General features: G+C 45.4%; 1 protein-coding gene across 2 annotated transcripts in view; it reads left to right on the forward strand.

The window, feature by feature from the left end:
• Window positions 1-11,465: 11,465 nt before the first annotated feature.
• Tekt5 (tektin 5) overlaps window positions 11,466-13,590 on the forward strand; it is a 34,828-nt gene continuing 32,703 nt past the window's right edge. For both annotated transcript variants that reach the window (XM_055597706.1, XM_055597705.1), the window contains exon 1: window positions 11,466-12,100. In XM_055597706.1, coding sequence (XP_055453681.1) covers window positions 11,531-12,100 — 570 coding nt within the window. In that variant the 5' untranslated portion in view covers window positions 11,466-11,530. The remainder of the gene's footprint in view (window positions 12,101-13,590) is intronic.

Here is a 13,590-nt window from a genome sequence, read left to right on the forward strand (position 1 = left end):
GTGTTGAATTGGCCTTCAGTGATGATGATGATTGAAGGTGGGTGGGGGATGGGAGATCACTTGGTTCTGGAATGTGGGCAGTTCTTGGTTGACTAAAAAGGCCAGTGAAAAATCATTTTGCCCCGGCCTATCTCTATTGGGGGATGATTTTGTGCACTGTGTGTTCAGATGTTGATTTCTGTACCCAGAGATCTGGTTGTAGTCTGATGTTGGCATTGTCATTATTATTGCAGCATCTCCTGTCTCAATGTTGTGTAAAAGTTGTTCTCCATCACCTCTGATTGGTTAATTAACAGCTGAACAGCCTATAGCTGTGCAGGAGAGTTAAGGCAGGACTTCCAGTCCCAGGAGGGGATCCCAGATGGAGGAGGTTGCCATGAGGACATGGATGAACAAGAAACAGCCAGAGTACCACTAGGATGGCAGGTACTGGGGCACGTAGCTGGGAGTCATCCAGACACGTGAATAAATGAGTGTCTGCCCAGCTGTAGTGCTTGAAGCTTATTAATAAATATAATAGGTCTCTGTGTTATTATTTGGAAATTAGAGCAGGCACTGAGAAGCCTTACTTTTACGTGTCCCTGAACCTGGGACTTGGGACTCTCCACACCCATGACTCAGGGAAGCAACACTTTCAGCCAAACTGTACTTTTCCACTAGCTCACTACCTATACTCCAAAACCCCTAAAAGCCTGCGCTGTTTACCCAACCTGCTGCTGTCTCTGTTCCCACTCAGAGGCAGCCACTGTTCTGTTTTCCCCAATACATCTCTTGTGTGAGGTTTGTTGCTTGGGTTGACTTTGTGGCATTCCTTGGCTCCTGACTGCTAAAATACCCTTGCACTAGAAAACCATTTCAGACCCAGCCTCACAGCAAACTTTCTAATCCTCTTGCCTTTACAATCTTTCCTCCCTCTCTTCTGCAATGTTCCTCAAGCCTTAGGTTCAGGAGTGTTTTGTGGTGTATCCACTAGGACCAGGCTCCTCCACAACTCTGCATTTTGATTGGTTGTGATTTTCTGTAATGGTCTCCATCCATAGCAAGGAGAGGTTTCTTTGATTAAGTATGAGAACTACATTATCTGTGGGTATAAGAACCAATGTTTATATTGTTGTTAAGGATTATGCTGATTTATTAAAGTACTGGTTGGAATTTATCCAAGATACATGACTTCACTAGCACTGGGTAGTTGGTTAGGTTTCCAGTATCAGGCATGGTTTCTCACTTGTTGAATGTGGTGATTTGAATAAGAATGGCTCCCATAGATTCATGTGTTAAAATGCTTGGCCCATGGGTTCCTGCACTATTAAGAGGTGTGACCTTGTTGGGGGAAGTGTGTCACTGAGGAGAGGTAGGCTTTGCAGTCTCCTATGCTCAGTCACTGTGGAAGACAGTCCTTCTGCTGCCTTCAGTCAAGATGTAGAACTCTCCGCTCCTTCTCTAGCACCACATCTGCCTGGATGATGCTATGATTCTCGCCATGATGAAAATGGACTAAACCTTGGAAACTGTAAACCAGACCCAATTAAATGTTTGCCTCTATAAAAGTGTCTCTTTATATCAGTGAAACTCTAAGACTGAAGTTGGTACCAGGGACCAGTGTATTGCTGTGCTAGGCCTGACCATGCTTTTGTTTGGAGGAATGTGGATTTGGGGATTTTGGATTAAGAATGCAGTGGAGTGCTTTAAGTGGGGTTTAATGAGCCATACTAGTAGGAACATGGAAGAGAGTGGTGCTGAGGGTGATTTGAACTGTATGGGTGTGGCCCAAAAGGCTTCAGAGGAGAAAATTTTCAGTATGTTGTCTAGAGATCGTTCTTGTGTTATTTTGGTGAAGAATGTGGCTGCCTTTTGTCCTTGTCTGAAGAGTCTCCCTAAGACTAAGAGGAAGAGATCTAGATTAATTGCATTGGCAAAGGTAATATCAAAACAGCCTTATATAGACTGTGTCCTGTGGTTCACTCTTATGAAGAGCTTTTTGATGAAACAGCAATCTTAGAAAGGAAAAATACAAACTGTATGGTTCAAGGGGCACCAAGAAGTGAAATGGAGCTAAATCTTGTGTTCAAGGATATTAAATGAAATTAAGGGAATGGTAACCTCACAGCAAGATCTCACCCAGCTAAGCTTCCATTTGTGAAAAGGAATTGAAGAAAAGCTTAAGTTCAGGCCTAATGGTACATGCCTTTAATCCCAGCAATCAGGAGACAGAAGCATGCAGGTCTCTGAGTTCAAGGGCAGCCTTGTCTACAAAGCACATTCCAGAACACCCAAGCTTAGGCAGTGAAGGAAAGCATCAAAAACAGAAAGATGTGAAGATGTAATTGAACAAGGGGCCATGCTCCAGTCCTAGCAAGCAGCAGAACTTGGCAGCTTTGGCCACGTGATTCCAGCTTTAGAGTCAAAGACAGAAGAAAAGGATTATGGAGTCTCCCTCCCAGATTAAGGAAAGCCACGGAGGCCAAGTGTGTGGCAGGGGTGCCCTTCATGGAGGCCTAGAAAGGTCATTGTGTAAAGCTGTAAAAGGCCATTTTGTGAAGCTGTGAAGGTGAAGTCTGGATTGCCTTGGAGATCCCAAAAGGTTAGAGATGCCACAGACGTGGGGTACCTGCTGAGGAAAGCTGCTAACAGGGAGTGGAACCAGCCCAAGGGAAAAAAATGTGCTGCAGTCAACAAAGCTGAAAGGAGTTCGAGATGTGAAGAGTTTTGACATCAGACACACAAACTCTGGTGATGCAGAGTTTGGAGCTTGCCAGCTGGTTTTCAGACTTGCTTTGGTCCAGTGTTTCCTCACTATGCTTCCTTCCCTACATTTTGGGATGGTAATTTATATCCTGTTCTGTGATATGTTGGATGTGTGTGATCTGCTTTTGGGTTTTGATTTTATAAGAGATTAGTTAACGATTTCGTGAATCTCAGAAGAGCTTTGAACTTTGGACTTTTAAACACTGTTGAGACTGTGACAGACTCTGGGGACTTTTGGAGTTAGACTAAATGCATCTCTGCATTATTTTATGGTTACAAGCTTATGCGAACCAGGGAGTGCAGCTTAGTGGTTTGAATGGGTATGGGCCCCGTAGACTCATGTATTTGAATTCTTGGCTCATGGGGAGTGTGGCACTGTTATCTGATGTGACCTTGTTGGAGTAGGTGTAGCCTTGTTGGAGGAAATGTGTCACTGTAGGGGTAGGTTTTGAGGTCTCCTATGCTCAAGCTCTGCTTAGTGTGTCTTAGTCTTTTCCTGCTGCCTGTGGGTCAAGATGTAGAACTCCAGCTCCTCTCCAGCACATGTCTTCCTGCACGCTGCCATGCTTCCCGCTATGATGGTAATGGACTAAACCTCTGAAACTGTAAGCCAGCCCCAATTAAATGTTTTCATTTATAAGAGTTGCCATTGCCATGGTATCTCTTCACAGTAGTAAAACCCTAAGAAAATTGAGTGAACCTTAACTCCAATTAGAGATAGTTGCTGGTTACTGCTAACGTATATGTTGTCACAAGTTTTAATGGAAGCACAAATTCTGCTTGTCTCTGAACTAAAGATATAAAAAAGCATTTTTATCAATAATGTATCTTTACCATTACCAGCATTTTATTGAACATAGATTTGCTGGCTGTTGTACGTATGTTTTATGTGAGTTACCTAATGTAACCTTTCAGCAATCCCACTTTCTGGCTTCCACTGCTTCCACTTTTGGATGAGGAAACTGGTGTTTAGGATAATTAAACTTGGGCTGGAGAGATGGCTCAGAGGTTAAGAGCACTGGCGTGTTCTTCCAAAGGTCCTGAGTTCAATTCCTAGCAACTGTATGGTGGTTCACAATCATCTATAATGGGATCTGGTGCCATCTTCTGGCCTGCAGGTGTGCGTGCAGAACACTGTATGCATAATAAATAAACAAATACATCTTTGAAAAAAGATAATTAAACTTGTGGTGGCATACACCTTTAATCCCAGTACTTGGTAACTGGATCTTTAAGAGTTTGAGGCTAGCCTGGTCTACATAAGGAGTTCAAGTCTGGCCAAGGGTAATAGTGAAATCCTGTCTGAAAAAAAGAAAGAGAAAAAGAAAGAAAACAAGAAAAAGATAGTTAACAGTGAAACTAGGAATGTAGCTCAGTGGCAAAACTCTTGTGTAAACAGCCTGTGCAAGGTCCTAGGTTCAGTCCCCAACATCGCAAAACCAAGCAAACACCTTTCAAGGAGCCAGGCTCAGTGTTACATTGCTGGAATCCTAGCACAAGTAGGATTACTAAGTTTGAAAGCAGCTTAGACTCCATTGCCAATTCTAGTCTAGCCAGGCCAGACTCTGACTCAAAACAAAAGGGTTAAGGAGATGGATGACTCAGTGGTTAAGAGCACTTGCTCTTCTTTCAAAGACCTGAGTTCCATAGCCAGCACCCATGTCAGGCAGCTGCCTGTTAATTCATGCTCCAGGGATCTGTCCCCTCTGCTGTCCTTCATGGACAGGATACACAGACACACACATACACACACACACACTCACGTCCGCATACACATTTACATCAAACATACAAATAAGTATAAAATACTGTCAGAAACCTGGGGTGAGTCTCATTCAATACCTGTGTCTCATCCCACCCCACCCCCATCCTAAACCTCTCCAGCCCAGAAGCTGGTCTTCGCTTCCCTTCCCCAAGCTTCAGAGTCTTATATTACTCTGAATTTTGGCTACATGCCCTCTTGGTTCCCATGTGATATCCTGGTCTCTTGGCCCCATCCCTCTTCTATTCCCTACTCTCTCTCCTCTTGAGAGACCAAAGAACTAAAAATTGGGTTTTGGGGTTATTGAATTAAAGTTTAAAGCACAAGCCTGAACAGAGGCCAGACAGGTGGAGAGTCCAGCCACCTGTGGGGAGGAACTAGTCTTACTGCCTTCGTTTCCTGCCTACTAGAGATAAAGTTGCTAGGAAAACAGCCCAGATTGCCCTCTTCCCTAGGACAGCCAAACAAGGGAAGCCAGACTATAAGCTCAGTTTAAAACGCAACATCCCCTTTTGTGTTTCAACCAATAGACACTTGCCTGGCAGGAATTCCCCTGCTTTGGATGTGCTGGGAGGGACCAGAATCTTTAAATCAACCACCTACCCTGAGTATGAGGCACTCTACTCTCAACCCCTGGGTCAGTGAGGATGTGGGCCCAAGCTATAGCTTGTAATAAAAAGATCCTCATGTGTTTTGCATCAGACTCGACTCCTGGTGGTTCTCTTGGGGATCTTGTGATCTGGGCATAACACTTTTGTCGCCTAGTTCACTTTGGATCCTTCTGCATGCCTCTGCCTCTACTCTTCCTCATGTCTACAATAAAACCCTTCTCCTCAGCTACACCTGGAAGCAGTCATGTCCTCATTTCCATTCAGTCAACAATAAAAACTACTCCTTTAGGTCACATGACTAACAGGGCCACTCCTTCTCAAACTGAGCAAAGAGTTGGGTGCAGTCACTGTGACAATTGTGTAATAAACACTATGACAGAAAAGGACCAGGGTGATGGAGGATGGGAGGGTTTCGGAGGGGGAGGGGGAGGGTAAAGGACCATGGTGCAGGTCAGAGAGAAATTCCTAAAGGGTCAGTGGGTCAGGGTGGATAGTACACATTATATTAGTAAAGTGTTGTCTGCTGCTTGACTCATGGGAGCTGGCTCTGCAGAGGGGTTGCCTTCCCATACTTCAAACCCAAGTATGTGTATCTTAGGGTGTCCTGCAAGACCCCTTGCCTCCCACCCCACCAACAAGGACTGTCAACTCCAAGTGTTTATTTTGGTTCCAGGACTTCTCTGGTGGCTTTCTGCCATGTCTGATTCCATGTCTGATTCTCCTGTCTTCCTGTTTTGTTCCTTAATTCTTTCTTGCTGTATACTTAATAACTCACTCAAAATCAAAAGCATAGACATCTCAGATCACTCTCTGCATGCGACAGGGCGAGCGACGGGTGTTGTGGATAGAAACATGTTTTTGTTTTGGTCCAGGTTTGGGATGTGGGATTGCTTCAGATGGTCCACAGCAGCAGACTATTTGTTCCATTCAGGCTCTGAGAGGAGCTCTTTGCCAGATGCAGATAGTTTAAATCTGAGGACTCTGGAGAGGGAATAAATGCCAGAGCCCGGAGAGTGTGGAGGCAGAGAAAAAGAAACAAACAAACAACAACAACAACAAAACAACCAAGACTGCTGCTGCTTCCCCCTTGCTGGTCCTGAAATGAGGATTGGACTGGCTCCAGGAACCCAACCTTGCTAACCAGCAGGAAGTAGCTAAAAGAACTGCGCCCCCTCTCCCGCTAATCCTTTCTCTCTCCTACCTATGTTGGGGTGTTAGAAGGGATTGTGGTGGAGTAGGGAGAAAAAGATAATTAGAAACTTAAATAAAAGAGTTTTTTTTTTTTTTTTTAAGTACACCAACAGCCAGAGGCTTCTCAAAATGCTAAACTCAGTTATTCCTGCTCAGTAGCTGACCCATCTTCCCTGTGCCCACTGGAGGCCCTGCTCTTGAGCCACTACTAGGTACCTGTCATGTCCTGTCTGTGAGCCTGTATATCATGGAATGAATGTTCCTTGGCCTCCGGCTTCATTTTATCTCCCTGTTGTGCCAATTGGATCTTTTGTCTTTGTGACCCACAAACATAAGCAATGCCCACAAAAATCTCAAGGTGCTTCCTTCTTCTGTATTTCTTATCTCTGAAAACAACTCCCTGGTGTTAAGATCTCGTACCAAAGATCTGAGCCTCCGCCTTCGTGGATTTCTTCCTCTCTGTAGCTATCACCAAGTACTGCATAACAAATTAGCCTGACATGTGATGGGTTTTATTTTTAAATAGGATCTCATGTGTCCTTGAACTCAATATGTACCCAAAGATGACCTCAAAAGCCTGATCCTCCTGCCTCCACCACCCAAAAGCTGGGAATACAGACATGTACCACCACACTAGGTTTTATGAATTGAACCCAGGCCTTCATGGATGCTAAGCAAGCACTTTACCAACTGAGCTATGCCCCAGACCTACATTTTGAACTGATTAAAGCTTTCATTTATGTTCAAAGTTTTAGAAAATGTGAGCCTACCTTCAGTAGGAAGGGCTTCCCCACCCAGACAGATACTATAGCCACCCAGGTAATTTTGCAAGTCCTAGATTTTGGGTCTTCCTCGTGCACAACCTCTCAGCCAGAATCCTGGGGTAGGGTCTGGGCATAACCAAAGAACTCTTGAGGGTTTGGGGCACTGACAATGAAGACTTCTGGGTGAAAACAGATAAAGAGGATGAGAAAGAGACATTATTCAAGCGCTGCAGGCTCATGTCTGGTATAAGACATCCTCTGAAGCTGAATGGCAAACCACTTCTTGTCTCTAAGCCTCAGTTTTCCTACCTGCAAAAGGGGAGGATAAAGGTATTGCTTTAGAAGTCAGCTGGGGGTAGGATTGGCAACATGGTGATGCCCTGAGTTCTATCCCTGGGACACACATGGTAGAGGAAGAGAGACATAAGTCGTCTCTCCACATACCCACTGTGGCACAGCTGTGCCCCTAGACGTTAAATAAATATATTTAACTTTTTATTTGTGTGTTTTGTTATTTAACAAAAAAATTAAAAACATCACGCCAGAGCTTGCAAGGGTCCCACACCTTTGTAGTTATGTAAATTCAGGGTTGTCAGCTAGAGCTGTGGAGAACACTTTTATTTACAGAGCGGAAATAGGTCATTATCAGAAAAACTAGGCTAGAAGCTGGGCAGAAAGGCTCAGTAGGACAGGTTGGGTAAAGAAGTGCTGACCTGGCAGCTGGAGAGATGGCTCAACAGCCAAGAACACTGGCTGCTCCTGCAGAAGACCTGGGTTCAGTTCCCAGCATGCTTATGGCAGCTCACAACCCTCTGCAACCACAGTTACAGGGGCTCTAACACCCTCTTCTTCCAAGGGCACCAGACATACACAGACAGACAGATGCACATACAGGCAAAACAGCATATATATAAATTGAGCCACTAGTTCAAAGCTACAGAGTGAAACCTGGTTTTTACAGAGAGAGAGAGAGAGAGACCTAAAAGAATGGAAATGAGATGGTGCTGATGGTGAGATGGAGCAGCATCTTGCCATCAAGCTTGAGAATTCGGGTTCAACCCCCAGCACCCACAGAGTGGGAGAGAACCAACTCCAGCAAGTCGGTGTTTGAGCTCCAAGTGTGCACTTGTAGCACCTTAATACCCTGACACCACACACCAACATAGATAGATAGATAGATAGATAGATAGATAGATAGATAGATAGATAGGTGGATAGGTGGATAGGTGGATAGATAGACAGATAGATATACAATAGTTACTTAATGTTGGGGAGGGGCTACTTGCAGGGTCCTGGACAGAACGGGAAGTGAAGCTGTGTGTATTAATGTGTTTTAATCCTAGAATCAGCCAGTAGGTGGAGATGCTCTCCTGTCTATCATTAAAGTAATCCGGAAATAAAATCAAATTGAGTTTAGTGGGTAGAGAATTTTTCTATCTCTTCCTTTTGAATTTTGAAAACAAAAAGTCTCTGCTCTCCATGTGTTAATGTTTCCAATTTCTGAGCACACAGGACAGAGCTGCAGCAGCCTTTCCTACATGTTTGCCAGCTGATGCTGCCATCCTTGCCCCTTGCTTTGATTTCATATTATCCACTCAGGTGCTTCTAGAAGTTCACTGAAGTTGAGCTGCAGTCGCTGCTACAGTCATTTCCCATTCTGTCCAAGTCCCTGGAAGTGCCACACACACACACATTAAGCCCAGAGTGACAGACAATCCCACCCCCTGGATGGATCTTTAGCCACATGGGCTTCTGATATCTCTGTGTCCCTAATGTCCTCTGAAGCCCCCTCTCACACTCAGTGCCCAGGTGGACAGAATGTTTCAGTGCATTTGTTGGTTGCCCCTGGCCCCTGAAACTACTTCCCATGAGTGATATCTCACTGAGAGGATCCCACACTGGCAGTGCTGCAGACCAGAGCAGACACATGCCTGATGCTTTCTTACCCATCATGTGGAGCCTTCCTCTTGGGTCACCATGGAAAGGGCATCCTGGCATATGTAAAACAGCACTCCACCACAAGTGACTAATGAATGTCATTTCTCTGTGTTCTGGCCGCTCACCTGAACTCCTTATGGGGAGAAAATCACCATTAAGCCTCAAACTTTCTGTGTTTTAGATATTGAATGTCACTGAAAGCCCATGTTGAAGGCTTGGTCCCCAGGGTGTCACTAATAGAGATGGTTGGACTAATGAAAGGCACTTAGGAATGGGAGGGGAGGGGATCTGTACTTGAAGAGGAATACAAGCTCCTGCCCCTTTTCCTCCTCTTGATTCTCTGCTCATGGTGTAGTGGTTCCTGCCCCACACACTGGCCACGATGTGACCTTGTCAGGGCTCCACTTGTTAGTGGTTCACTGGTATACTTAAGCACAGACTGGAAGCTATGGAACTATGTGCAAAATAAGCCTCTTGCTGATCTATTAATGGTCTCTAATATTTTTGGTATAATCACTGGAAAGTGATTGAAACACCCACTAACCAGAGCCACTGAGGGCCAGGTTTCTCTTCTCCATTCTCAAAGAGAACACCAGCATTCTTTCCATTCTGGGTTCAGTAATATGTTGTTACACTCAGTAGTTAAGAGTGGAGGGAGTTTCTCAATGGAGCAAAATTGTCATAGAATAAAATTAAACACATCCCAGAGCAGTGAGGGTCTCATTTTAGATGCTGGATAGAGTTCAGGATGTTGGGGATTTCATTATAAAGAAAACAAGCATGGTGTCAGCCTCCTGGGGCTCAAAATCTTCTCTCCATATTTTAAATGTTAAATGCATTGAAGAATAATTTATGTACAATTAAAAATTAGATTACACACACATACATATATATACATATATGTATATTGTGTGTGTGGGGGGGTGTATAACCATGTCACAAAACTGCAGAGGTCAGAAGACGACTTGCAGGAGTTGCTTCCCTCTTTCCATCATGTGGATCCTGGGAACTGAACTTCAGTTGTCAGGCTTGGTGGCAAGCACCTTTATCCACTGAGCCATCTCACTGGCCCTGATCCAGTTTTTCTAGAATGTTCTGTGGCGTTTGACAAATATAAATAGCTGTATAATCGTCTCCACAGTCAGAAATACAGAGTACTTTGATTGCCCCATTCCATCTCTAATTTCTCACCTTCCCATTTTTTGAATCCACCTTTTCCCATTTGTTACTCCAGGAAGACTGATGAAGAGGCCGATGTTTTTTTTTTTTTTCTTTTTTTTTCTTTTTCACCTTAAAACTGTAGATTGTGAAACTTGTTTTTGTTGCCCTAATTTACCTGCTCAGAATGTCATGGCAAAGCAATGGCCTTGCAGTTAGGCTTTGTGATCAATGCTCAGACTTAGTCCAGCAGCACCACAACTCTTCCTGCTGGTGTGAACACTAGTACTGAGCACCACTCTGTGCCATGCATGGGTCATTTAAAAGTACTTGATGTTTTGACTCAGTCATATGTAGCCCAAACTCATCAGCTAGGGCCTTGGGAGAATGCTTGCCTAGCATGTGTGAAGTCCTGAGCTCAAACGTCAGCACAAACTGTGCAGTGGCATAGGCCTGTAACCTCAACATTTAGGAAAGCTACAAAGGAGAATCAGAAGTTCGGCCACATAGTAAATTTGAGGCAAGCCTGGGTACATGGAACCTTTTCTCAAAATGGAACAAAAAACATGTAGCTGAGGATGGTCTTGTATTCCCCTCCTTCCTGCCTCCACCTCTCAAGGGCTAGGGCTGCAGGAATGATTGGGCATTTTGATGTTATGTTGGGAACAAGGAAAGAAAGACAGCTAATATTGGCCCAGCTGATCCCAAGGGACTATGTGGACCACGTTAGATTTGCTCCCCTTTTGGGGGCCGATTAAGCTCTAGAAAGGCAGATTTGTTGTCCTTGTTGTTGGTCCAGAATGACAGGCATTGGCCTTTCCTTCACCCCAAACCTGTACGTTGTCAAATTCACTGTTTAAAAAGGTGTAATGGCACACACCTTTAGTCTCAGCACTCAGGAGGAAGAGGCAAATGGGTCTCTGAGAGTTTGAGGTGAGCCTGGAGAGTTCCAAGACAGGCAGAGCTGCTACAGAGAAACACTGTCTCAAAAAAAAAAAAAAAAAAAAAAGCCTTCTTTTGGTTTTGATTATGTGCGTTTGTATTTGTCCGTGTGCGTCCCCTATCCCAGAGGAATGTGGCAGGTGGTTGTGACGTGGGAACTCAGGTCCTTTAGAAGGGCACTATATGCGCTTGGCGGCCAAGCAATCTCTTCAGCCGCTAAATGCATTTCTCTATGCTGATTGCTTTTCATGTGGATCATTGGGCCTCCAACCACCTGGAGAAAGAGGACTTGGCACAAAGACCCTCTCCCATGCTTTATGACACCAGCACTGAGTCACAGAGGACCCTGGGCTTTTGGTTCCTGGGATGCCCTGACCCTTTAGGATAAGTTTTTGCCCTCGTGGGGCTGATGGGGAAAGATGGAATTTCTTGGAACCACTCAGATAGCCAGTTACTGTGCCCCCAAAAAAAGCTGTGCCATGCAGGCTCTGCCCCCTTCTGGAAACACTCCTGTAATACAGGAGTGCTACCAACCCTATCACCTGCCTGGGTACCGCCACGTGGGTACTGCATGGAGGCCCAGCATCTTCTATAAAATCTCCAACCCTCACTCATGCCCGGAGGAATGCCAAAACTCCCGGCGTCCGCCTACCATCTTGCCAGCGCTACGGTCAGCGCTCTTCAGTCGCTACACCCCTCGCGACTGGGACCGCTCCACCGAGATGCAGATCAGGGGCGCAGAGGCCTCACGGCTCTGGGCTAGCCGGCTGACGGGCGACTCCATGCGGATCATGCAGGATAAGGACCAGCTGACACGCCAGATGCAGGAGGGGACCTCCCGGAACCTGAGCCAGAGGCTCTGCGACATCGGCTTCTGGAAGTCCGAGTTGCGCTATGAGCTGGACCGGCTTCTGACAGAGAGCAACAGCATGGACACCATCAAGAGGCGCTTGGAGTGCGCAGCTGAAGAGGTGAACCGTCCCCTGCAGGTGAGTGGAGGAAGGAGATACCGCAGCTGAGGAGGTGAAGTGTCCCCTGAAGGTGAGTGGGGAAGGAGACACCACTGCACCTGCTGTCACTGAGTCAAGGTGGCAGGCACCTTGCAGGTGGGTTGAATTGCATTGTCTTTTATGATCAGATTTTTAAGGTGAAAATGACTGGAGCCTGGAGAGATAGACGGCTCAGGGCTAAGAGCGTTCGCTGTTCTTGCAGTGAACCTGCGCTCAGTTCATAGCTGTAGGTCTGTAACTCTAGTTCCAGGCGATCAGAAACCCTCTTCTGGCTTCTTAGGGCACTGTATGCATGTGGCATACAGACATGGAAACAAGCAAAATACTCTACACTCATAATAAAAATAAATAAATCTCTAAAATAATCTCAGTCAACTCAGAATAGCCTCTGTTAGTATTTAGACACCTGCTTCTAGGTTGCCTAGAAACCTATGATGTCATCATGTGTGCCTGCCAGGTGGCCACACCGGGCAAGTGTGGTTACATTGCTCCTTAAAAGGATCAACCCACTACTTTGTCTCTCTCTTGCCTTCTTGCTCTCTCTCTTGCTCTCTCTTGGCTCTTGCCCTCTCTTGCCCTCTACCTTTTCTCTGTTGGGGTGCCCCCCTTCCCTCATCATGTCCTGCTCTCACCTCTCTCTCTTTCTTCATCTCCATCTAATAAACCTCTCTCATATAAGATCTGCTGTGCACCTCATCATTCATTAATTTGGTCCTAACAGCCTCAATCATATGGAAGTTTTTCAGATTGGATCAATTTCTTTTCTCCTTATATGTTCTAGTCAGGGCTCTCTAGGAGCAGAGCCAATATAATGTAGACCCCAAGGGGATTTACTGGGTTGGCTTCCAGGATTCATGCTGGGTAGTCAAACAATGGCCATTTGAAGTGGCAGAGAACCCTGTAGCTACTCAGTGCAATAGACTGGATGCTTCAGCATTCCCAGTCTGGTGATGGATGCCTGGAGGGATCCTGGAGAGTTGCATGCCTTCAGTCCATGTTGGAAGACTAAAGAAGCTGAGTTCTGAAGGAGAGCAGCAACAGCAGCTGCAGCAGAGTAGATGGACTCACCAGCAAGGACTGAAGGCAGGCAGGCAAAAGCTGCAATGCTTTTCCCCAGCACCCTCTTTATAAGTGGGCTGCTGCAGCACTGTGGGGGAGGGTCCCCCCTTCAGGAAATATTCTCACACACCTTCCCAGAGCCAATCAGCACATTAGGGGTCCCATCAAGACATTGAGTGTCTTCTTATACTATTATGTGCAACATGCTGTAGTCATTGGGACATCTGAGATAACATTTTCTTCTAACAGACACCACAACTGAGTTTGTTATGCTGTGTATGAGTGTACATGTCTTTATTGGTTGTGTGTACAACAGATGAAGGCCAGAGGTCAACATCAGGTGTCTTCCTCCTCAGTTATTCTCCAGTTCATTTTCTTTTTTTAAAAAAAATAATTTATTTAACTTTTAG

Source organism: Psammomys obesus, unplaced genomic scaffold (assembly GCF_907164565.1).
Source record: "Psammomys obesus unplaced genomic scaffold, mPsaObe1.curated_primary_1811, whole genome shotgun sequence".
Classification (NCBI taxonomy): Eukaryota; Metazoa; Chordata; class Mammalia; order Rodentia; family Muridae; genus Psammomys; species Psammomys obesus.